The sequence below is a fragment of the Heterodontus francisci genome, chromosome 3, assembly GCF_036365525.1.
Source record: "Heterodontus francisci isolate sHetFra1 chromosome 3, sHetFra1.hap1, whole genome shotgun sequence".
In the NCBI taxonomy this organism is placed as follows: domain Eukaryota; kingdom Metazoa; phylum Chordata; class Chondrichthyes; order Heterodontiformes; family Heterodontidae; genus Heterodontus; species Heterodontus francisci.
The window spans coordinates 203,995,784-204,019,368 of NC_090373.1; the positions used below are offsets into that span (position 1 = coordinate 203,995,784).

The 23,585-nt window shown below is 45.7% G+C and overlaps 1 protein-coding gene across 1 annotated transcript in view; it reads right to left on the reverse strand.

The window, feature by feature from the left end:
* LOC137367180 (dynein axonemal heavy chain 8-like) overlaps nt 1-23,585 on the reverse strand; it is a 2,531,605-nt gene that overhangs the window by 1,509,166 nt on the left and 998,854 nt on the right. The window contains exons 108-109 of the mRNA XM_068028616.1: nt 8,930-9,129; nt 1,442-1,595 (exon numbers count right to left, since the gene is read on the reverse strand). Of these exons, the coding sequence (XP_067884717.1) occupies nt 1,442-1,595; nt 8,930-9,129 (354 nt within the window). The remainder of the gene's footprint in view (nt 1-1,441; nt 1,596-8,929; nt 9,130-23,585) is intronic.

The window sequence follows — 23,585 nt, forward strand, 5'->3', positions numbered from 1 at the left end:
GCTAGGTATGACTCCAACCAATGGAGAGTTGCTAAATCTGTATCGAGCCTTGGTTAGACCACACTTGGAGTACTGCATGCAGTTCTGCTTGCTATATTATGAAAAGGATATAGAGACATTGGAGAGGGTGCAGAGAAGATTTACAAGGATGATACCAGAAATGCGTAGGTATACATATCAGTGAAGGATGAACAGGCTGAGTCTCTTTTCTCTTGAAAAAAGAGGACTGCGGGGTGAAATTACGAAAGGTTTTGATGGAATAGATACAGAGAAATTGTTTCCACTTGTGGGGAAGAGCATAACTAAAGGCCATCAATATAAAATAGTCACCAAGAAATCCATTATGGAATTCAAAAGAAACTTCTTTACCCGAAGAGTGGTGAGAATGTGAAACTCGCGACCACAGGGAGTGGTCAAAGCGAATAGTATAGATGCATTTAATGGGAAGCTAGACAAGCATTTCAGAGACAAGGGAATAAAAGGGTTACGATGATAGATCTAGATGAGGAAAGATGGGAGGAGGCTCGAGTGGAGCATAAACCCCAGCGTGGATTGGTTGGGCTGAATGACCTGTTTCTGTGCCATATATGTATATCCTATGAAGTGTTGAGGAACATAGGTATCTTGGAGTGTATGTCTATAGATCCTTAAAAATAGCAGGACTGGTAGATAAGGTGGTCAAGAAGACATACAGATACTTTATTTTATTGTCCGAGGCCTAGAGAATGGTGCAGGGAGGTTATGCTGGAACTATATAAATCAATTCTTAGATTGCAGCTACAGTACTGCAGGTACAGAAGAGATTTACAAAGATATTGCCAGGAATGGAGAATTTTGACTATGAGGAAAGATTGGATAGGCTGAAGTTGTTTTCTTTGGAACAGAGGAGGCTGAGGGGGATTTAATTGATGTGTACATAATTGTGAGGTTGGATAGGAAGGACCTGTTTCTGTTATCAGTGAGGTTAATAGTTGGGGGCATAGAAGAATTAAAGGAGATGTGAGGTGTAAATTTTTCCCCTAGAGGGTGGTGCGATAATAGAGGCAGAATCTTGCCACAACCTACAAGGCTATAGCCCAAAAGCTGGAAGGTGGGATTCTGCTGGATAGCTCTTTCTTAACCGGCATGGACATGATGGGCCAAAAGGCTTGATTCTGTGCCATAAATCTTTCTATGCTTCTATGCTCTCTCGTGTCTTGTTGGAAATATTCAACAAATCTGGAAGCACCTCTGGAGAGAAAGAGTTGCTTCCAGACCTGCTGAGTAATTCCAGCAATTTATGTTTTTATTGCAAATATGCAGCATCAACAGTATTTTGCTTTTTTAAATTTCTAGGTGTGTCGCTTTCTAATTGATCTATGCTGGATTAAAACAGTGACCAAGAAACGTGAAGCTAGCTAACATTCATTTTTGGAATGTCTAAGTTAATGGTATAAATTACCTGTGGCAGTTGTTTGGCAATATCCCCTCCAACAAAGACAGCCTCCAGATAAACCCACAGATTTTGCACTAAAAGCCACTGTTCTATTATACTTGTACACGTTGTCAGATTGTGCACCCAGATCTGAATATCCTTCTTATAGTAAGCATTATATCTGCAAGAGAAGTACAATTCCAGTAGTTACAGGTGGATTAAAGGCTCCATTTAAAAAAAAAACTTCTTCTGTTAGAGCATTAAATATAATTAGAGTAGACAGCGCCTGTTGGGGAGCTGGTGGACATAAGCAGCATGACCCTGTGGGCAGGGACTCCAAATATATCATATTCCTGTTGATCCACAATTTGGATCCATCAGACAATGGGTGCAGGTATACCTGATATCACTATGCATTGCTGCTAATTCCAGCACAGGTGGGGTACTCCTTGAGATTTAGGGATGGTGGGGGGGTGGGGGCAGGGGGTTGGGACTCCCAAAGATATGGATGCCAAAAAATGTTGGGGGGTATATGAAGGCAGCCACCCAACATTCACACTGTTATTCTGGGCTGTCGGGAAAACAGCAGCTATGGGCTGACCAGCAGGCGTGTTACTATCCCACTGAAGGCCCACTCCTGCCAGCGTCACACTCCAACCCCATGAATAACAGCAGGATCAGTGGCAGAGTTCTGTGGCAAACATGAGCCCAGTGTAACTGATGAGATCACCCTTTTCATCCCTTCTTACATATATTTTGGACTCAGCACACCCAGATATTTGGCAATGCTTCATTAAATAAACAATTAAAACAATTTAACATTTGTTCAAAGAACAAAGATAATTACAGCACAGGAACAGGCCCTTCGGCCCTCCAAGCCTGCGCCGATCCAGATCCTCTCTCTAAACATGTCGCCTATTTTCTAAGCTTCTGTATCTCTTTTCTTCCTGCCCATTCATGTATCTGTCTAGATACATCTTAAAAGACTCCATCGTGCCCGCATCTACCACCTCCGCTGGCAATGCGTTCCAGGTGCCCACCACCCTCTGCGTAAAGAACTTTCCACGCATATCCCCCCTAAACTTTTCCCCTTTCACTTTGAACTCGTGTCCTCTAGTAATTGAAACCCCCACTCTGGGAAAAAGCTTCTTGCTATCCACCCTGTCTATACCTCTCATGATTTTGTACACCTCAATCAGGTCCCCCCTCAACCTCCGTCTTTCTAATGTAAATTAGAACTGTAAATACCCATGACGAAAAACCTTCCTCTCATTATCACTTTTTTTATTATCGTACTAAGAGAATTAAGGGAAATGGGGATAGTGCGGGAAGGTGAAGTTTGGCCATCAACTTGTTGAATTGCAAAGCCGGCTTGATGGTCCAAATTGCCTACTCCAGTTCCTATTTCATATACTCTTATGTTCTTATCACCATCATCAATAAATGAATAGATTTTTAACATAATATTCTTCAGAACTGACAGAGTGCAATCATCTTTAACTAAGAGGGTTTCCAGCAGAAGACCCCTTGGTAAGTTAATTTCCCACCCATCCATGGTGATTTTAAGTGCAGGGCCTCATTAACATTCTGCGAGAACCTGCAGGAATTCAATGTAAAGTGACTGTTGGCCAGTGAAGGATAGGGGTTCTGGGGGCAGCTCGATGCAAATAAGGGAGTAGGAATGCAGGGCAGAGGAAGGCTAAACTTTCCTTGTAGAGTCCAGAGAAGCACTGTTTGCTCCACGAGAAAAAGTAAGAAACTTACCTTGAATGGCCTGTTCTGTGTACGCTCTTCACGACAGGCATTCACCTGGTGGAAATGGCAGCCAATTTCCAGCTCAGGCTGAAGTTAACATTGCAGTCAGCGCCTGATATTACCCCAATCTGCAAATCTTTGGGTAGGAGGCCTAGCCGTGACATCACTCGGTCACCATCACTGTGGAAAGCAAGAATCGGCTAGTCTGCTGGGAACAACGGGGATCGTGGAGTTGTGGGGGGGTGGTGTTGGGTAGGGGTGGCATGGGATTTGCGTGGGGTTTTTGAAGAGCTCAGGAGTCAGGGGGTTTAAGTCAAGTGAGGGGTTATTTGGGATTGGAAGTTGGGGTGGCAGTCTGGGGAATGGAGGTCGACGAGAGAGCACAGTGAGCAGGTCGGAAGATAGAGATGTGGGGAGAGAAAGGTTTGGTAACATAGGATGGGGATGGTGGTCAGGGAGAATGGCGGGTAGGGGAGAGAAGAAGACTGGGAAGTGGGGATGAGGATAGAGATTAGGGGAGGGAAGGAAACAGGGGGTCAAGTTCAAGCAGGTATAAGTTCAAGCATGAACTGAGGGCGATTAGATCATGGATGCTTCGCCATAAGTGGGTACTGAGGGAAAGATAATGTGCAATGTGGCAAGACTCCCCCACAACCCCATCTGCCCCGGTTCTCTAACTCTTCCCTGGAGGTCTAGTTGCGGGCTGTGAGGGTCCACAGCGAAGTATTATTTCCCGCGGACAAGAGATAAGAGATACATTCAGTCAGCAGCAGAAGTGTGGTCCCTTGAGCCTGGATTCAGTACCACAAGAGGATCAGTGACCTCATATGGGCAGGAAAGATGAGTGCCGTCTCACTTTCTGACTTCCTCAGCATTCTCCTGCACAGCATTCGTCAGACCAACACATTTTGCAGCTCCACTCATTCCTGTCTCTCAGGGAACCTCCTCACAACCCACCTGAACAGCCATCTCACCCTCACTTTATTGACATCTCACACCTATTCCTCATAGTCAGCCTCCAGAAATATTGTCATTCCATTCTCTCCACACAATCGACTTCTCACACTCATAACTCTCTGTTTTCTCTCCTTGCAGGAGAGTGCAGACATCCAGGGAGAGACAGAGAACCGGAAATGGCCCTTCAGTGATAGCTGCACTGACCGCTGCTGCTGCGCAGGCCTTGGAGATCAGGAAGATGGAAAAGTGCATGGCCATGAAAGATGGAGAGATAAGGGTCTCCCAGATAACTGGTGACAGAATAAAAAAAAAATCATACTGTCACTTGGAACATAACATTCACTCATGTCGATTTGCTGTCACCATTAACTGAAAAGTGAACACATACAATGTTGACTTTTTATGCTTTCCTAATGTTGCATCCTCCACCAGCTCAGTATCACACCTCAGTGGGGCCTCCATGGAAGATAGCTAGGTTGACAAATGGTGAGGTGCACATCACAAGTGAGCAAGAGCAGTTGCTGGAGACAGAGGCATCAGTGGAGAATCCCCAGCGGAGGGCGCAGGGAACTCCAAGCTCTGCTCAGCTGGATGCAGATGCTGAGCCTCAGGGGTCATCTATGAAGAGAACAATTCTGGTGCAGCAACAAACGTGAGTGCCATGATGTCTCAGGCCTTCAAGTTGATATTTACCTCCATGGAACGAGTGGCCACCTGCATGGAGAATCAGAAGTCACAGGCAACAGAATGCATGCTTGCCCTCATCTGGGTGGGCCCACAGAATTGCGATCGGAGGTTGCGGGGGAGGGTCACAGTGTGGAGGGCTCATCGCCTTCCCGTCGTACCAGAATTTACCTTCTGGGAGGGGAGCGGAGAGCAGCGGACCTCTAGGGAGAACGTCGAGCAAGAGAAGAAGATAAATAGAGCCCGAGGATCGTGGCCTAGTCACTTACCTTCCGGAAGTGGAGCGGAGAGGAGCGAACCTGTGGGGAGAATGCTGAGGGAGAGAAGTGAATAAATAGAGCCCGAGGATCGCGGCCTAGTCACTTACCTTCCAGAAGCGGAGAGCAGTCCAGGCTCGCTGGAGTTTTGAAAAAAAGAAGAAAAAAATTCAACAGTGACATCACAGGAAAGTTGCGAGGTGATTGATTGGTGACTAACTGCTGTTAGGGAATAACTCTGAATAGCTAGGTAAGTAACTAAAAGTAGAGAAAGGTCTACAGTTTTTTTTTTAATATAGTAAGTAGTTTGTTTTTTAGGGAAGCAAGGTCCCTAGCGTAAATAATCTAATTTTTGTGTAATTTAAGGGAGTAAATTAAGGGTAAGTCATGGCAGGGCAGCTCGGCAGTGTGGAGTGCTCCTCCTGTGCAATGTGGGAAGTCAGGGACACTTCCAATGTTCAGGGCGAATATGTGTGCAGGAAGTGTCTCCAGCTGCAGCTACTCGAAATCCACGTTTCGGATCAGGAGCGGCGGCTGGAGACACTATGGAGCAACCGAGAGGCTGAGATCATCGTGGATAGCACGTACAGGGAAGTGGTCACATCGCAGATAAAGACTGCTCAGGCAGAAAGAGAATGGGTGACCTCAAGACAGAGTAGAAGAACTAGGCAGGTAGTGTACTAGTCCCCTGGGTCCATCTCCCTTTCTAACAAGTGGCTCAGCTGCACAGGAGGGGATGAATAGGAGTAGGAGAGCTATAGTGATAGGAGATTCTATCGTAAGGGGTACAGATAGGCGTTTCTGTGGCCACAAACGTGACTCCAGGATGGTATGTTGCCTCCCTGGTGCTCGGGTCAAGGATGTCATGGAGCAGCTGCAGGACATTATGAAGGAGGAGGGTGAACAGTAAGAGGTCGTGCTACACTTTGATATCAACGACATAGGCAGAAAGAGTCCTACAACAAGAATTTAGGGAGCTAGGTAGCAGATTAAAAAGCAGGACCTCAAAGGTTGCAATCTCTGGATTACTCCCGGTGCCACGTGCTAGAGAGTATAGAAATAGGAGGATAGAGCAGTGAATGCGTGGCTGAGGAGATGGTGCAGGAGGGAGGGCTTTAGTTTCCTCAATCACTGGGTCTGTTTCTGGCAAAGGTGGGACCTGTACAAGGTGGACGGGTTGCACCTGAACCGGAACGGGACCAACATCCTTTCAGGAAGGTTTGCTAGTGCTGTTGAGGGGCGGGGGGGGGGGGGGGGGGTGGGGTGGGGGCGTGGGTAAAACTAATATGGCAGGAGGATGGGATACAGAGTGGAGGTACAGCAGGGGCTGATGCACAGTCAAATATAGAAGAGAAACTGAGTCAGTCTGGAAGGCAGAGCAAATGGCCTGTTAAGACACAAGTGAATAATGCAAGGCTGGATTGCATCTATTTTAACACAAGGAGTCTTACAAGTAAGGCAGATGAATTGAGGGCGTTGATGAACACATGGGAATTTGATATTATTACTATCACAGAGACATGGTTGAGGGAGGGACAGGATTGGCAGCTCAGTATTCCAGGGTATAGAATCTTCAGTCGTGACAGGGGAGGGGGTAAAAGAGGAGATGGCATTGCACTGTTGATTAAGGAGTCAATTACTGCAGTAAGGAGGAATGATATCTCAGAAGGTTGCTCAAATGAGGCCATATGGGTAGAACTTAAAAACAAAAAGGGGGCAATCACTTGGCTGGGAGTGCACTATAGGCCTCCAAATGGTCAGGGAGAGATAGAGCAGATATGTAGGCAAATCTCAGAGACATGTGAAAATAATAGGGTAATAATAGTAGGGGATTTCAACTTCCCCAATATCAACTGGGATAGACTTAGTGCAAGAAGCTTAAAGGATGCGGAATTCTTGAAATGCATACAGGAGAGCTTTTTGAGCCAGGACGTAGAAGATCCTCCAAGAGAAGGGGCGGTACTGGACCTAATCCTAGGGAATGAAGCCGGACAAGTGGTAGAAGTGTCAGTGGGGGAGCATTTCAGGGATAGTGACCATAACTCTACAAGATTTAAGGTAGTTATGGAAAAGGACAAAGATGGACTGGAAATAAAGGTACTGAATTGGGGGAAGGCCAATTTCAATATGATAAAACAGGATCTGGCTGAAGTGGACTGGGAGCAGCTACTTGTCGGAAAGTCAACATCAGACAAGTGGGAGTCATTCAAAGAGGAAATAGTGAGAGTTCAGAGCTAACATGTACCCATTTTTTTTTATTCATTCATGGGATGTGGACATCGCTGGCTAGGACAGCATTTATTGCCCATCCCTAATTGCCCTTGAGAAGGTGGTGGTGAGCTGCCTTCTTGAACCGCTGCAGTCCATTTGGGGTAGGTATACCCACAGTGCTGTCAGGAAGGGAGTTCCAGGATTTTGACCCAGTGACAGTGAAGGAACGGCGATATAGTTCCATGTCAGGATGGTGTGTGGCTTGGAGGGGAGCTTGCAGGTGGTGGTGTTCCCATGTATTTGCTGCCCTTGTCCTTCTAGTTGGTAGAGGTCGCGGGTTTGGAAGGTGCTGTCTAAGGAGCCTTGGTGCATTGCTGCAGTGCATCTTGTAGATGGTAGACGCTGCTGCCACAGTGCGTCGGTGGTGGAGGGAGTGAATGTTTGTCGATGGTGTGCCAATCAAGCGGGCTGCTTTGTCTTGGATGGTGTCAAGCTTCTTGAGTATTGTTGGAGCTGCACCCATCCAGGCAAGTGGAGAGTATTCCATCACACTCCTAACTTGTGCCTTGTAGATGGTGGACAGGCTTTGGGGAGTCAGGAGGTGAGTTACTCGCTTCAGGATTCCTAGCCTCTGACCTGCTCTTGTAGCCACGGTATTTATATGGCTACTCCAGTTCAGTTTCTGGTCAATGGTAGCCCCTAGGATGTTGATAGTGGGGGATTCAGCGATGGTAATGCCGTTGAATGTCCAGGGGAGATGGTTAGATTCTCTCTTGTTGGAGATGGTCATTGCCTGGCACTTGTGTGGCGCGAATGTTACTTGCTACTTATCAGCCCAACCCTGGATATTGTCCAGGTCTCGCTGCATTTCTACACAGACTGCTTCAGTATCTGAGGAGTCGTGAATGGTGCTGAACATTGTGCAATCATCCCCGAACATCCCCACTTCTGACCTTATGATTGAAGGAAGGTCATTGATGAAGCAGCTGAAGATGGTTGGGCCTAGGACACTACTCTGAGGAACTCCTGCAGTGATGTCCTGGAGCTCAGATGATTGACCTGCAACAACCACAACCATCTTCCTTTGTGTCAGGTATAACTCCAGCCAGCAGAGGGTTTTCCCCCTGATTCCCATTGACATCAGGTTTGCTAGGGCTCCTTGATGCCATACTTAGTCAAATGCTGCCTTGATGACAACGGCAGTCACTCTCACCTCACCTCTTGAGTTCAACTCTTTTGTCCATGTTTGAACCAAGGCTGTAATGAGGTCAGGAGCTGAGTGGCCCTGGCGGAACCCAAACTGAGCGTCACTGAGCAGGTTATTGCTAAGCAAGTGCCGCTTGTTGGCACTGTTAATGACACCTTCCATCATTTTACTGATGATTGAGAGTAGGCTGATGGGGCAGTAATTGGTTGGGTTGGACTTGTCCTGCTTTTTGTGTACAGGACACAGTTGGGCACATCTGGCACCTGTGCGTTCGGTAGTCCAGACCCTGAGCTCTGATATTCCCTCCCTAAGCCTCTCTTCCTCTCCACCTTTCGCTCCACCTTAAAACCTATCTCTTTGTCCAAGTTCTTCGTCACTCCTCCTAATATCTCCATCATTGATTTGAAAATTATTAATGTTTGTGACATAATTTGTTGCTTGTACCTGTTACTGAGTAAAGAGCTCAGGATCATTAAACTATCCTCCATCATCGTTATGATTTCTGCTGTCTCCAGTCCTTTTAGTAATAGCTCTCCTCGACTCTTAAATGAAGAGAAACTCAGGGTCTGACTTGTCCAAGTCTGCATCACCTGATTTAATTTTGCCTCAATGTCCTTCTCTTTCACAGAGGATATGCAGATATCCTAAAAAAAATTACAAGATAAACGTTACTATCAGTTATTATGTTTTTGAGCAACAGTACTGGTTTACAAAAATCAAAGTGTAAAACAAAACCCATTTGCTGAGGCCTAATCTAGGAACAGTGGGGCAGGGTGGGGAGGGCTGGTAGTTGAGGATGTAGTTCCAGTTAACAAACCTGGGGGTTTTGAAATAAGAACAGAAAGTGCTGGAAATACTCAGCAGGTCTGGCAGCATCTGTGTCGAGAGAAACAGATATAACATTTCAGGTTTGTGACCATTAATTCTCATTTCAGAGTTCCAGCATCCACAATATTTTGGCTCATATTAATATGGATTTGAATTTCTTTTCCCAGGTTCCTACCGACAACCAGTCTGGCTGTATGCCCATCCAAGGTTGGTATTGGTAGGTTTGTGGTGATGGGAGAGAGATTGTTGAGGAGGGGAGATATCTTGGAGTTGGGGGGAGCTGAGACATCATGGGGGTTAGGGCAGGGGTTCTTGATTGCCAGCAGATGGTGGAGAGATTGGGGGAGTAGGTGATCGCAGGTGGGGCAGTGATGGGGATTTGGGGGGGAGTCAAAGATCTGGGGGGGTCGGGGAGATTGGTAGATCAGTGATTGTGGAGGGGGTTTGGGGGATGATCGATTGGAGTTGATGGGGATTGATGGGATGAGAGATTGTAGGGGTGGGGTGGGGGGTCGGACAAATCCCGCAAGGGGTTAGCTGTGATGGCATTTACCTTATGAATTTAGGCCTTTTTTCCTCCTTTCTAACCTGCCAGGTTTCCTGAGCCTTGGGAACACCTGCCAACATGAGCTAAAAATAGAAACCTTATGAAAATCAAGGCACGTAGACTCCTTAAAAGGTTTCAATGACCGGTCCACCTCCTGAGAACGGATTGGGCAACAACCCCTCATGCTGCCTCCATTTTACCTGGAAATGAGCATATTTGAGACTGTTTTAGGGTCATAGTCTAAGGATACGGGTAAACCTTTCAGGACTGAGATGAGGAGAAATTTCTTCACCCAGAGAGTGGTGAGCCTGTGGAATTCGTTACCACAGAAAGCAGTTGAGGCCAAAACATTGTATGTTTTCAAGAAGGAGTTAGATATAGCTCTTGGGTCTAAAGGGATCAAAGGGTATGGGGCAAAAGGGGGAACAGGTTACTGAGTTGGATGATCAGCCATGATCATAACGAATGGCAGAGCAGGCTCGAAAGGCCGAATGGCCTACTCCTGCTCCTATTTTCTATGTTTCTAAACCCAAACTCGCTGGATTTTTGGGGTTAAAATGACTCCCATTTTCTTTGGTCATGTTAAAAGCTTTTTTCAAATATTAGTCTATAGGAGTGTCGCTGGCAAGGCCAGCATTTACTGCCCATCCGTAATTGTCCTTGAGAAGGTGGTACTGTGCCCCCTTCTTGAACTACTCCAGTCCATGTGGTGTAGGTATGTGCTGTTAGGAAGGAAGTTCCAGAATTTTGAAAAAGCATTAGTGAAGGAGCAGTGATATAGTTCCAAGTCGGAATGGTGTGTGAGTTGGAGGAGAACGTGCATGTGGTGGTGTTCCCCTGCATCTGCTGGCCTTGTCCTTCTAGCTGGTGGAGGTTGCAGGTTTGAAAGGTGCTGTTGAAGGAAACTTGGCAAGTTGCTGCAGTGCATCTTGTGCACGGTTGTAGATGGAGTGAATGTTTAAGGTGGTGGTTGACATGCAGATCAAGTGGGCTGCTTTGTCCTGGATGGAATTGAGCTTCTTGAGTATTACTGGAGCTGCACCCATCCAGGCAAGTGGACAGTATTCTATCACATCCCTGACATGTGCCTTGGACAGGCTTTGGGGAGTCAGGAGGTGTATTAATCACCGTTACTGATCTGCTCTTGTGGACACAGTATTTATAAGGCTGACTCAGTTAAGTTTCTGGTCAATGGTAACCCCCCCAGGATGTTGATGGTGGGGAATTCAGTGATGGTAATGCCATTATATGACAAGGGGATAGGTTAGATTCTCTCCTGTTGAAGATGGTCATTGCTTGACACTTGTGTGGTGCAAATGTCACATGCCACTTATCAGCCCAATCCTGAATGTTGTCCAGGTCTTGCTGCATACAGGCACAAACTGCTTCAACATCTGAGAAGTTGCGAATGGTACTGAACACAGTGAAATCATCAGCGAACATCGCCACTTTTGACACTATGTTGGAGGGAAGGTCATTGATGAAGTAGCTGAAGATGGTTGAGCCTCGGATGCTACCCTGAGGAAGTCCTGCAGTGATGTCCTGGGGCTGAGGTGATTGGTCTCCAATAACCACAACCTTCTTTCTTTGTGCTAGATATAGCTCCAACCAGTGGAGAGCTTATCACCTGAGTCCTATTGACTTCAATTTTACTTAGGGCTCTTTGATGCCACCCTTGGTCAAATTCCGGATCAAATTGATGTCAAGAGCGGCCACTCTCACCTCATTTACATACATACATACAAACATACAAATTAGGAGCAGAAGTAGGCCATTCGGCCCCTTCAGCCTACTCCACCATTCAGTAAGACCATGGCTGATCTGTTTGTCTCAAATTCCACACTCCCATCTACCCCTGATAATCTTTGATTCCTTTGCCTAACAAGAATCTATCTACCCCGCCTTAAAATTATTCATGACCCTGCCTCCACCACCTTCTGAGGCACAGAGTCCCAAAGTCGCACAACCCTCTGAGAAAGAATTTCTCCTCATCTCTGTCCTAACAGGGTGACCCCTAATTTTACAACGATGCCCCCTAGATCTGGACTCTCCCACAAGAGGAAACATCCTTTCCACATCCACCTTGTCAAGACTATTCAGAATGTTATATTCTTCAATCATGTCTCCCCTCACTCTTCTAAACTCCAGTGAAAACAAGCCCAGTCTGTCCAATTTGTTAGACATGATCTCCCCCTGACAAAACTATGCTGATTTAGTGCTGCTCCTGGCATGCTTTCCTATACTTCTCATTGAACTAGGCTTGGACGCCTGGCTTGATAATAATGGTAGAGAATCATCATAGAATCGTTACAGCACAGAAGAAGGCTATTTGACCCAACATGTCTGTGCTAGCCCTCCTAAGGAACAATTCACGTAATGCCACTCCCATGCTGTTTCCCCATATCCTTGCATATTCCTCCTTTTCAAATATTTAGAAAATGTAGAAAAATTTAGAGCAGAGGAGGTCACTCTGCCCATCTTGTCTGCACCTATTGAAAAATGATCCACCTGTTCTAATCCCGCCTTCCAGCATTTGGTCCATAGCCCTGCAGACTACGGCACTTGAGGTGCATATCCAGACTCCTTTTGAATGAGATGAAGGTTTATGCCTCAACTATCCTTTCAGGCAGTGAGTTCCAGACCCCCACCAATCTCGGTGAAAAACCTTTTCATCTCCCCTCTAATCCTTCTACCAATCACTTTAAATCTATGCCCTCTAGTCACTGACACCTTTGCTAAGGGAAATAGGTCCTTCCTATTCACACTATCCAGGCTCTTTCAAACTCGTACACCTCAATTAAATCTCCACTCAGCATCTCTGTTCCAAGAAAAGCAAAAACCCCAACCTATCCAATCTTTCCTCATGTCTGCAATTTTCCAGAACTGATAGCATCCTCGTAAATCTCCTCTGTACCCTCTGTAGTGCAATTACGTCTTTTCTGTAATGTTTTGACCAGAGCTGCATGCAGTACTCAAGTTTTTGCCTAACTAGTGCTTTATATATTCCAGCATAACCTCCCTGCTCTTATATTCCATGCCTTAGCTAATTAAAGAAAGTATTCCATATGCTTTCTTAAACACCCTATCAACCTGTCCTGCTACCTTCAGGGATCTGTTGACATGCACTCCCAGGTCCCTCACTTCCTCTTCACCTCTCAGTATCCTCCCATTAATTGTGTATTCCTTTGCCTTGTATGCTTCAAATGCTTCCCAAATGCTTCACCTCACATTTCTCCGGGTTGAATTCCATTTGCCATCTTTCTGTCCACCTGCCCAGTCCATTGATATCATCCTGCAGTCTACAGTTTCCCTCCTATCAACCACATGGCCAATCTTTGTGTTGGCTGCAAATGTCTTGATCATGCCTCCTACATTTAAGTCCAAATCATTAACATATATCATAGAAAGCAGGGGACCCAGTACTGAGCCCTGCAGAACCCCACTGGAAATAGTCTTCCAGTCACAAAAACACCCTTTGTTTTCTGCACTGAGTCAATTTTGTATCCAGCTTGCTACATTCCCCTGGATCCCATGGACTTTTATTTTTTTAACCAGTCTGCCATGTGGGACCTTGTCAAAAGCCTTGCTAAAATCCAAGTAGACCGTCCATGTACTACCCTCATCAATCCTCCTTGTTACCTGTTGTAGGGTATTCCCAAGCACAGAGGCACCTGCAGTAAATATCATACTGTTTAAATGTTATTTGAGTAAGTAGATTCATATAATCCTAGTGAATATATATATATATATATGTGTATACACTCATATACAAGTTGAAAGTATAGCCACATATTGTTATAAAATGGAGTACTCATCCAAGGCACTGTGAGAACAAGATTGGCTAAGTCATATCGCTGGGAATGGTACCGTGAGACCCAGACAGTTAGGCTGACCAAGGAGGCCCCTCATATCAGTGCATAAGACAGTTGCTTTGTGTAACTGCAGACTGCACGAAGCAATCAGGAATGTAAGTTTGTTAAAGGTAGAAGGATTCATTGTGAAGACTCAAGGATAGTTGATAAGGGGGTCTGGGAAACATCACAAGATGATCAGGGGGCTTGCATGAGCTGATCACGTAGCTACATGATGCCTAATGAGTAATCTAATTGGTAATATGTGTAATTTATGTAATCAATAACCGTTATGATTGGATCATGTCCAGCCAGGATGGGCTGAGCAACTGTATATCCGTTGTGGATTTTCCTTTGTTCGGTGGAGAGGCATCTGGACAGACCAGTGACCTGCTCCCCGCTGGTGTAACTAAATAAACTGTTTGACATTGGAGCAGACCTGAGTGTCGAGTGATTCTTCTAGATTCATTCCCGCTAACATTACCTCATCAAAAATTTCACTCAAGTTGGTCAGACAAGATCTTCCCTTACAAAGCCATGCTGACTGTCTGTGATTAATCCGTGCCTTTCTAAATGACAGTTTATCTTGTCTCTCAGAATTGATTCCAATAATTTGCCCACTACCGTGGTTAGACTGACTAGTTATTCAGCCTAACCCTCGCTCCCTTTTTTAAAAAAAGGGAGAATGTTAGCAGTCGTCCAATCCTCCGGCATCACACCTGCATCCAGTGAGGATTGGAAAATGATGGTCACAGCATCCGTTATTTCCTCCCTGCTTCTTTTAACAGCCTGGTGTGCATTTCATTGGGACCCGGTTATTTATTCACTTTCAAGGATGCTTATCCCATTAATACTTTCTCTCTCCCTATGTTTATCACATCTAGTACTTCACACTCCTCCTTCTTAACTACAATATCTGCATCATCCCCCTCTTTTGTGAAGATAGACACAAAGTATTCACTTAGAACCATACCCACATGTTCCGCCTCAACACAAAGGTTACCTTTTTGGTCTTTTATGGGCCCTACTCTTTCCTTAGTTATTTTCTTACCCTTAATGTAGTGATAAAACAGCTTTGGGTTCTCCTTGATTTTACTTGACAATATTCTTTCATGACCTCTCTTTGCTCTCCTAATTTCCTTTTTTATTTCACCTCTCCATTTTCTATACTCCTTTAGGCTTTCTGTAGTAGTGAGATCTTGGTGTCTGACATAAGCTTCCCTTTTCTGCTATATCATACCCTGTATGCTCCATGACATCCAGAAGGCTCTAGATTTGGCCGTCCACCCTTTTTCTTTATGGGAACATGTTTAATCTGAACCCTAGAATTTCCTTTTTGAATGCTTCCCACTGCTCCGACATTGATTTACCTTCAAGTAGCTGTTTCCTGTCACTCCGCAGCTCAGTAAAATTGGCCTTACCCCAATTTAGAACTTTATCGCCTGTTCTATCTCTGTCCTTTTCCATAATTTGTTGAAACTGAGTTATGATTACTACCACCAAAATGCTCTCCCACCTGCCCAGCTTCATTACCTAAAACCAAGTTCACAACCGCACTCTGTCTTGTTGGACTTGCTACATACTGGCCAAAATAATTCTTACAAATTCTGTTCCCTCCATTCCTTTCACATTAAAACTATCCCAGTTAATATTGGGGTGGTTAAAATCCCTTACTATTACTGCCCTATTGTTTTTGTTGTTTAAAGTGAGGGATATGCCAGGCTGTGAGATTACAGATTGTGATTGTATACTAGTGCTGTTGATGGCCCAGTTTTGAGCTGCGAGTCTATTCGAAATCTATCCCGTTTAGCATGGTGGTAGTGCCACACAACATGATAGAGGTTGTGCTCAGTGTGAAGGCAGGATTTTGTCTCCAAAAGGACTGTGCGGTGATCACTCCTACCAATACTGTCATGGTCAGATGCGTCTGTGACAGATAGATTGGTGAGGATGATCTCAAGTCGGCTTTGTTTTCACTCTTGTTGGTTCTCTCACCACCTGCTGCAAGACCGGTCTGGCAAATATGCCCTTCAGAACACAGCCAGCTCAGTCAGTAGTGGAGCGATTGAGTCAATCTTGGTGATGGACTTTGAAGTTCTACCACTCAGAGTACATTCTGTGCCCTTGCTATCCTCAGTGCTTCTACGAATGGTGTTCAATATGGGGGAGCACTGACTCATCACCTAAGGAAAAGTGGGAGGTGATAATCAGCAAGAGGCTACCTTTGTTTGACCTGATGCTTTGGGACTTAATGGTGTCTGGAGTCATTGTTGAGGCATATTGGCTGTAAGGTATAATGAGATGAGTATGATGATGTCAGTCTTGACTAGTCTATGGGATAGCTCTCCCAATTTTGGCACAAGGCGCCAGATGTTAGTGAGAAGGGTTCACAGGTCAACGTGTGCCTTTGTTGTTTCTGGTGCCTATGTCAATTCAGGGTGGTCCATCTGGTTTTATTATTATTAAACTTTTTCTGTAGTAGGTTCAGACAATTGTGTGACTTGCTATGTCTTTCAAAGCGCAGTTAATAGTCAACCACATTGCTGTGGGTCTCGAGTCACATGTAGGACTGGGTAAGGACAGCAAATTTTCTTTCCTGAAAGATATTAGTGAACCAAATGAGTTTATATGACAATCTGACAGTTTCATGATTATCGTTCTTGAGACTAACTTTTTTGTTCAGAATCCAGATTTACTAATTAATTGAATTTAAATTTCCCTAGCTGCCATGTGGGCTTTGAACGCATGTCTCTGGAGCATTAGTTCAGACCTCTAGATTGCACATCCAGTATCATTACCAGTACGCTACCATTTCCCTTGTATGTATTTAAATATTTAAAGATGGCAGGACAAATTGAGAAAGTTGTTGAAAAAAGGAATTGGGTCCCTTATCTTTATTGATAAATGCAGTATAAAAGCAAGGAAGTTATGCTAAAACTTTATAAAACATTGGTTAGGCCTCAACTGGAGTATTGTGTTTAATTCTGGGCAACACACTTTCTGAATGATGTTCAAGCCTTGGAAGTGGTACAGGAGAAATTTGCTCGCATGGTACCAGGGATGAGGCACTTAAGTCATGTAGAGAAACTGGAAGAGCTGAGGTTGTTCTCCGTAGAGAAGGTTAGGAGGCATTTTTTTATTCATTTGGAGGGGGACGTGGTTGTTGCTGTTATGGCAGCATTTATCGCCCATCCCTAATTGCCCTTGGGAAAGTGGTGGTGAGCTGCCTTCTTGAACCGCTGCAGTCCTTGAGGTGTAGGTACACCCACAGTGGTGTTAGGAAGGGACTTCCAGGATTTTGACCCAGTGACAGTGAAGGAACGGCGATATAGTTCCAAGTCAGGATGGTGTGTGGCTTGGAGAGGAACTTGCAGGTGGTGTGTTCCCATGCATCTGCTGTCCTTGTCCATCTAGGTAGTAGATGTCGCGGGTTTGGAAGGTGTTGTCGAAAGAGCCTTGGTGAGTTTCTGCAGTGCATTTTGTGGATAGTAGCTGCCATTGTGCATCAGTAGTGGAAGGAGTGAATGTTGAAGGTGGTGGATGGGGTACCAAGCAAGCAGGCTGCTTTCTCCTGGATGATGTCAAGCTTCTTGAGTGTTGTTGGAGCTGCATCCAGCCAGGCAAGTGGATAGTATTTCATCACACCCCTGACTTGTGCCTTGTAGATGGTGGGCAGGCAGTGGGGAATCAAGAGGTGAGTTACTTGCAGCAGAATTGCCAGCCTCTGACCTGCTCTTGTAGACACAGCATTTATATGGCAGGTCCAGTTCAGTTTCTGGTCAATGATGACCCCCAGGATGTTGATAGTAGGGGATTCAGTGATGGTAATGCCGTTGAATGTCAAGGGGAGATAGTTAGATTCTCTCTTGTCTGAGATGGTGAATTCTTGGCACTTGTGTGGGGCAAATATTACTTGCCACTTATCAGCCCAAGCCTGGATGTTGTCCAGGTCTTGCTGCATATGGACACAGGCGGCTTCAGTATCTGAGGATTCGCAAGTGGTGCTGAACATTGTACAATCATCCGCGAACATCCCCACTTCTGACCTTATGACGGAGGGAAGGTCATTGATGAAGCAGCTGAAGATGGTTGGGCCTGGGACACTATCCTAAGGAACGCATGCAGTAATGTCCTGGGACTGAGATGATTGACCTCCAACAACCACAACCATCTTCCTTTGTGCTCGGTATGATTCCAACCAGCAGAGAGTTTTCCCCGATTCCCATTGACTCCAGTTTTGCTAGGGTTCCTTGATGCCATACCCGGTCAAATGCTACCTTGATGTCAAGGGCAGTCATTCTCACCTCACCTCTGGAGTTCAGCTCTCTTTGTCCATGTTTGGACCAAGGCTGTAATGAGGTCAGGAGCTGAGTGGTCCTGGTGGAACCTAAACTGAGCGTCAGTGAGGAGGTTGCTAAGCAACTGCCACCTGATAACACTGTCAATGACCCCTTCCATCACTTTGCTGAAGGTTGAGAGTAGACTGATGGGGAGGTAATTGGCCGCGTGAGATTTGTCCTGCTTTTTGTGCATAGACTTACCTGGGCAATTTTCCACATTGCCGGGTAGATGCCAGTGTTGTAGCTGTACCGGAACAGCGTGGCTAGGGGCGCAACTAGTTCTGGAGCACAGATCTTCTGTACTATTGCCGGAATATTGTCAGGATCCATAGCCTTTGCAGTATCCAGTGCTTTCAGCCGTTTCTTGATATCACGAGTAGTGAATCGGATTGGCTGAAGACTGGCACGTGTGATGCTCAAGACCTCAGGACGAAGCCGAGATGGATCATCCACTCTGCACTTCTGGCTGAAGATGAATGCAAATCCTTCAGCCTTGTCTTTTGCACTGATATGCTGGGCTCCCCCGTCATTGAGGATGGGGATGTTTATGGAGCTCCTCCACCTGTCAGTTGTTTAAATGTCCATCACCATTCACTACTGGAGGTGGCAGGACTGCAGAGCTTAAATATGATCTGTTGGTTGTGGGGTCGCTTAGCCTTGTCTATTGCATGCTGCTTCCGCTGTTTGGCATGCAAGTGTTGTAGCTTCACCAGATTGACACCTAATAGTTATATATGCCTGGTGATGCTCCTAGCATCCCTTTCTGCAGTCTTCATTGAACCAGGGTTGGTCCCCCAGCTTGATGGAAATGGTAGAGTGGGGGATATGCCAGGCCATGAGGTGACACATTGTGGTTGTGAACAATTCTGCTGCTGCTGATGGCCCACAGTGCCTCTTGGATGCCCAGTTTTGAGTTGCTAGATCTGTTTGAAATCTATCCCATTTAGCACGGTGGTAGTGCCATACAACACGATGGAGGGTATCTCAGTGTGAAGACAGGACTTCGTCTCCACAATGACTGTGTGGTGGTCACTCCTACCAATACTGTCACGAATAGATGCATCTGTGACAGGTAGATTGGTGAGGATGAGGTCCAGTAGTTTTTCCCTCACCACCTACTGTGAACCCAATCCAGCAACTATATCCTTGAGGACTCGGCCAGCTCGCTCAGTAGTGGTCCTACCAAGGAACTCTTGGTGATGGACATTGAAGTACATTTTGTGCCCTTGCCCCTTGCTACCCTCAGTGTTCAACTGGTTCAATTAGTGTTCAACATGGAGAAGCACTAATTCATCAGCCAAGGGGGGCAGTCGGTGGTAATCAGCAGATTTCCTTGCCCGTGTTTCACCTGATGCCATGAGACGTCATAGGGTCTGGAGTCAATGTTGAGGACCCCCAGGGCAACTCCCTCCCAACTATATACCACTGTGCCGCCACCTCTGGTGAAACTGTCCTGCCGGTGGGACAGGATATACCCACGATGGTGATGATGGTGCCTGCGACATTGTCTGCAAGGTATGATTCTGTGAGTATGACTATGTCAGGCTGTCACATGGCTAGTCTGTGGGACAGCTCTCCCAATTTTGGCACAAGCCCCCATATGTTAGCAAGGAGGACTTTGCAGGGTCGACAGGGCTAAGTTTGCCATGTCGTTTCCTATACCTAGGTTGATGCCGGGTGTTCGGACCTGTTTCATTCCTTTTCTTACATGTTGTAGGGGTGTAATACAACTGAGTGGTTTGCTCGGCCATGTCAGAGGACATTTACGAGTCAACCACATTGCTGTGAGTCCGCAGTCACATGTGAGCCAGACCAGGTGAAAACAGCAAAGGAAGGGAGGGGGCCAGGTGAAGGGGAATTTAGAAATCTAAAGAGAAAAGTCAAGGCAATAGAGCAGGATAACGATTTGGGTGAAGAAAAGCAGAGTGGAACAGGAAAGGATAGACATTTTTCTGTAATAGTACACCAGCAAATAATATGCAAAGAATAGTGGTGAGAAAAAAAATTAAAAGCTCTTTATCTGAATGTACAAAGTATTCGGAATAAGACAAAAGAACTAGCGGCACAAATAAAGACAAATGGTTTAGGTCTAATCACCGCTACAGAGATAAGGGGCTGAATCTTCAGTCCGAGGTTAGGAGCCTGATGCCATGATCATTTCCAAGTCCCAACCCTACATCAAGTCAGTGTCAATGATGCAATGTGATTTTGAAACGCAAAGGGCCTAATTGACTTGGGATTGAGTTCGGCGCACAGTTCTCGGTACTGGGTCCGGCTTGGAGGCTGAACCCAATAACGGAGTGCCCTTCGAAAAGGTGAACGGCAGCCATGACTGGGCTTGCCGTTCACTGAAGCAATGGAGCAGCAGAGACCTCAGAGGCCAATGCTGCATTGGGCAAGCATCCCCAGGCGGCACCACGATTTTCAACGCCGACTTTGAGGTTTTAGCAGATGCAGTTTCGGACAGGAGAGATTTTCTTTCCAAGCATCCGGAAGAAGAAAACCACCTAGAGAAACCAATGATGGAGGTCAGCAGTCAGGAAGTCACCAGAAGAACACGGGTCAAGTGCAGAAAGCAATTCAATGACCTGATAGGTCTGGAAAGGTGAGTGGCAAGTGACACCCAGATGACAGGTCCCTAACTCTGTCTACATTGGCATGCATATGGGCTGAGAAGACTGAGTGCCCAGAGTTCTCATTAACCTTGTCAGATCAAGTGGCCAGTCGTATCACAGAGGTGTCAGCAACACTATGAAGCACAACTGAACAAGGGGCATCACTGAGAAGCACAACATGTCATGCTGGAATAGTTGAGGGAGGACAGCCTTCTCATAAATCTTTCTCTCTTCATCCTGTAGAAGAGAGCATGTAATTCGAGGGAAATGTCTCGGACAGGTGGTGGTGTGCCGCAGCTCCACGCTCATGACGAGCAGTCATTTGATAACTCTATCTTCAGGTGAAGGGCATGGAGGATACTCCTCCTATACAACCACTGTCATCTATGGGGTTGGTTGTGCTGAGGTACCTGCTGAGCAGCCCAAGTTCTCATGACCAACTTCTTGTGTTTCCCACAGGCCCAATGCAGAGGGGGAGCAACATATCCCAGCCCAATCATGCCAGCTTCGTTGATGGGGTGAGATGTTCTAGAACCTGTATCGTTACATCATTCCTCCGCACCATCCACCAGCACATACACCACCCTCCCCACCAGTTGGGCCTCAATCTTTCTTTGGGAGGGGAGCACTGGATGAGCTGTACATCATGAGCAGGAGGAGACCGAGGCATAGTCAGCTGTGGGCAGCCCCTTCAGAGTATGGAGGACAGACACAGCAATGCTCCGCTGTGCCTCAGGTTTCACAAATGAGGATTTTTTCTGGAGCATCACAGGAAAATGAGTTCCCAAATGTCACTCTTGAGGCATTGAGGAGCCATGGACAGACAAGGAGGAATCCATGCAGTGCATGTGCTCCATTATGACTAAGGGTTTTGAGAGCATGAGCTCCTCCATTGAGAGGGCGGATAACTTCTTGGAGAGCCATATGCAGCACCACTCTGAGTGGATACAGGAGCAGCACGCTGACATGCACAGAAAGAGTGACATTCTTTGCAGCATTGACCACTCAGTGTCACTGGCAAAAGATGGCCACATGTGTATTTGAACATTGCCACACTGTGTTTAGAACAAAGAACACCTTCAAAGTTAAGAGGTGTCAATTGCACTCATGCTAAACCCATCCTGAAACATTCTTGAATTGAATGGGCTCTTCTGAAACAAAGAAGGTGTGAAGTAGCCACATCCTGGACCATTGTCAGTCACTACAGGGAAGAAAATACCTGTCTCCCAGTAGAGGTGAGATGTAACAAATTTTTACCTCAAAAATACAGCCCAAGAGAGAGAGAGTGAGACCTTGAAAGAATCATCTAGGAAGCCTGTTTCCAGCCAAGGGGCTGGGAGAATTCCAGCAAGTCAGAAGGGAAGCACCCTGCTGTAGAATTCTACATCTTTACTTACACAGCAGTAAATTAGAAGTGATCCATGGTCTTCAACTGAACTTTCAACCAAGAGAGAAGCCTACAAACACCTCAGGCCTGCAAATAACAAGAACTTGACATCCAAAAGAATTCAACAGGTTTACAATGAGCCCCTGCCCCCACTGAAATCTACCCCACTTACAACCTATTTCCTCTCTATCTGTCTTTTCTCGTGTGTGTGTGTGTGTGTGTGTGTGTACGCTTGTGTGTGTATGTGAATGAATACGTGAGTGGATGCGAGGGGCCCAACACTGAACATAGAAGGTTGGGATTATAAGGAAGATAAAATATGGAAGTCAGGGTGTAATCCTCAGGAAATCAAGCAGTACAGGTGTTGGACCGCATGGTTCTTTATGAATAACGCTGCAAGTCCAGGGAACACTGCATGTGCAGCAGAAAGTCAACCAACATTATAAAGCTGTACTAAGAATAAGAGCCTTTGTGAGATGGGTTTCACCCTAGCAGAAGTGACCAATCACTCTATTCCACTGACCCCCAACCCTTGGCATTTCTCACCCATAGGTGAAGGGCTGAGGAATGACTTAGTGTTGATCCCAACTGGAAATGTATTGTATGATAATGTACACTATGAGTTGGCACCTGTAACGGTGAACCTTACCGGAATGGTGTTTGGTAAAGACATGAAAATTGTACCAGCAACTCACCCAAAGGGTAATTATGCAAGGTATAAAGTGTATCTTTATTATTTATTCATTAAATTATTTTTCTTTTTTCAATTTTTTTTTTAACCATGTGCCTGTTTTTCATGTTGTGCTTTTGGACAGAGCTGCTCATTATTCTACCATTAACACTCTCTCTGGACTAATGCTTTGTCTTTCACCACAACCATTAGCATGCTCTTTGCCTTTGTCCAATGACATTTTGTTATTTAATCTCTACTGCCCTCTGCCCTATCACACACCTTCCCTTTTGTTCTCTTCCCCAACACCACCCTGCCCCTTGCCCCCACCACCCTCACTTGCTTCTTGCTTAAAACCTAATACTTTTCTTACCTTTGCCAGATCTGATGAAAAGTCACAGACGTGAAACATTAACACTGCTTCTCTCTCCACAGATGCTGCCTGACCTGCTGAGTATTTCCAGCACTTTTTGTTTTGATTTAAGGTATAAAGGGTAGTGGGAGGCTCGTCAGTAAGCCCTGGAGGCGTAGAACATGGAGAAGCCTGGTCAATGAAGTGGCTACAATATTCAATACAGGCACCTCTGTTGCCAACACTATTGGCCAGGTCACATTGAATAACAAGGTCAGGGATTTGGGGAATATGATTAAGAACCAGAACCAAAACACCCAATTATCAGAGGATCACATCCTGACAGTTCACCTGCAAGACATTGCTACCATTTTAGAAGCTCACACCCGTACTATAAATTAATTAATCTGGGAAGATCAGAACACCTAGGATGAGGCGGCAAAAAATGATGTATGTAGTACCTATGGGAATTGGGATTGTTGAGCAGACTAGGGAAAATATGAGGTAAAT